General features: G+C 47.5%; 1 protein-coding gene across 1 annotated transcript in view; it reads right to left on the minus strand.

Moving 5' to 3' along the window:
• The window catches only part of LOC106293923 (leucine-rich repeat extensin-like protein 1), a 2743-nt gene extending 1127 nt beyond the window's left edge, over positions 1-1616 (minus strand). Inside the window, exons 1-2 of the mRNA XM_013729557.1 lie at positions 160-1616; positions 13-84 (exon numbers count right to left, since the gene is read on the minus strand). Of these exons, the coding sequence (XP_013585011.1) occupies positions 13-84; positions 160-1616 (1529 nt within the window). The remainder of the gene's footprint in view (positions 1-12; positions 85-159) is intronic.
• Positions 1617-1976: the final 360 nt, after the last annotated feature.

The following is a 1976-nucleotide window of genomic DNA, read 5'->3' on the forward strand; positions in this document are numbered from 1 at the left end:
GGTGGAGGAGGAGGTGGTGGTGGAGGGTTTGCTCGAACAGTAGGCGACATCTTGGACGATGGTGGTGGAGGCGGAGAGTATGCTCTGACGGTAGGCGACATCTTAGACGACGGTGGTGGAGGCGGAGAGTATGCTCTGACGGTAGGCGACATCTTAGACGACGGTGGTGGAGGCGGAGAGTATGCTCTGACGGTAGGCGACATCTTAGACGACGGTGGTGGAGGCGGAGAGTATGCTCTGACGGTAGGCGACATCTTAGACGACGGTGGTGGAGGCGGAGAGTATGCTCTGACGGTAGGCGACATCTTGGACGATGGTGGTGGAGGCGGAGAGTATGCTCTGACGGTAGGCGACATCTTAGACGACGGTGGTGGAGGCGGAGAGTATGCTCTAAAGGAAGGCGACATCTTGGACGACGGTGGTGGAGGCGAAGAGTAAATTGGTGGAGGAAGTTTCCGGAAAATAGGTGCCATCTTGAACGTCGGTGGTGGTGGAGAGAAGATGTTGTTACATCCAAACTTACTACAATCAACAGGACGCGCAAGCAGAGATAAACACTCTTTAGCCGATCTTTGACCAGCCATAAAGGGGATACAGTTCATGGAGCCGTTCACCACCGATACAGCTCCGCATATAGGAGCACGACCCGTGAAGAAGTTGGACGAATAAGTGAAGTTCTCAAGGTTAGGAAGCTGGCAGATACTTGGAGGAATGACTCCCGTGAAGCCATTGTTAGCCACGTGAAGCTCTTCTAAGCTCTTCACGTTGCCCACAGTAGACGGTAAAGGACCACGAAGACGGTTAGAACTGACGTCGAACACCGTCACTTTCTTGAGGTTCCCAATCTGAGGAGGTAAACAACCGGTTAAGTTATCGTTGGAGAGGATAAGTTCATTGAGTGTTTTCCCCATTTGACCGATACTTCCCGGTATGCATCCTCCAAGATCGTTATCTGCAAGAACCAAAGCGGAGACCGGGGAACTCCCCATGTTCTTCGGAATACCAAACCGGAACCTGTTATGGTTCAAGAATATAGCGTCGAGCTTTCTATCAAAGAGCTTGGATGGTATCTTGCCTTCAAACTCGTTGAAGCGGAGATCCAAGAACTTGAGGGAAGGCAAAGAGAGGACAACGTTAGGGAACTTCCCAACGAACCGGTTGTTGCTAAGATCAAGCTCGTAAAGAAGCTTCATGCGATTGAACGTGAGAGGGACCTCACCGCAGAAACGGTTTGAGTTAAGATGGAAGAGAGCGAGATCACGGAGGAGACCAAGCTCGGAAGGCAAGTAACCAGCCATGTCGGCGTGGTTGAGGTCAATGCCTGCAACGACTCTGGTTTTGTTGTATGAGCCAGGAAAAGGAGCACAGTAGATTCCATTGTAGGAGCAAACATCTGAGCCGTTCCAGTTGGCTGTGAAGTTGAAAGGGTCAGAGAAAATTGCAAGTTTCCATGATTGGAGAGCAATGTAGGCTTGACGTAGCTTCGGGTTCTCAAACTTGAGCTTCGGGTCTACTTTGATACGACTGTCTAAGACGCCATCAGCTTTGATCTGTAATAAACAAACGGAGGAGAGACAAAGGCAGAGAAAGAAGAGACGGAGAGGAGGGAGCAGCATTTTTATGGGTTAAGAAACCCACTTTTTACTTATTATTATGACACAATCTATTCTCTCTATGTGCTCTATCTTTATAAAACAGTTTAGAAACTCCAAAGTCGTATTCCTTTTACCCCTCTAATTTTGCCTATTTTTAAAACTGAATTTTGTCAATGAGGCATGTTTACGCGTTGAGGAAATAAAAGGCGCTGGCCTTTGCGCAGAGATGAAACCATCGTCAATTAAACTTGGATGCACGTTCCTAGAGATTTTTTTGGTTTTGAAGAATAAAATAATTAGCCGTCAACGGTTTAATCATATAAAATAAGAGTTAAATGTGTGCTATAACTCAAAATTACATGAGTGCACGATATATGGAAT

The sequence above is a fragment of the Brassica oleracea genome, chromosome C5, assembly GCF_000695525.1.
Source record: "Brassica oleracea var. oleracea cultivar TO1000 chromosome C5, BOL, whole genome shotgun sequence".
Taxonomy (NCBI): Eukaryota; Viridiplantae; Streptophyta; class Magnoliopsida; order Brassicales; family Brassicaceae; genus Brassica; species Brassica oleracea.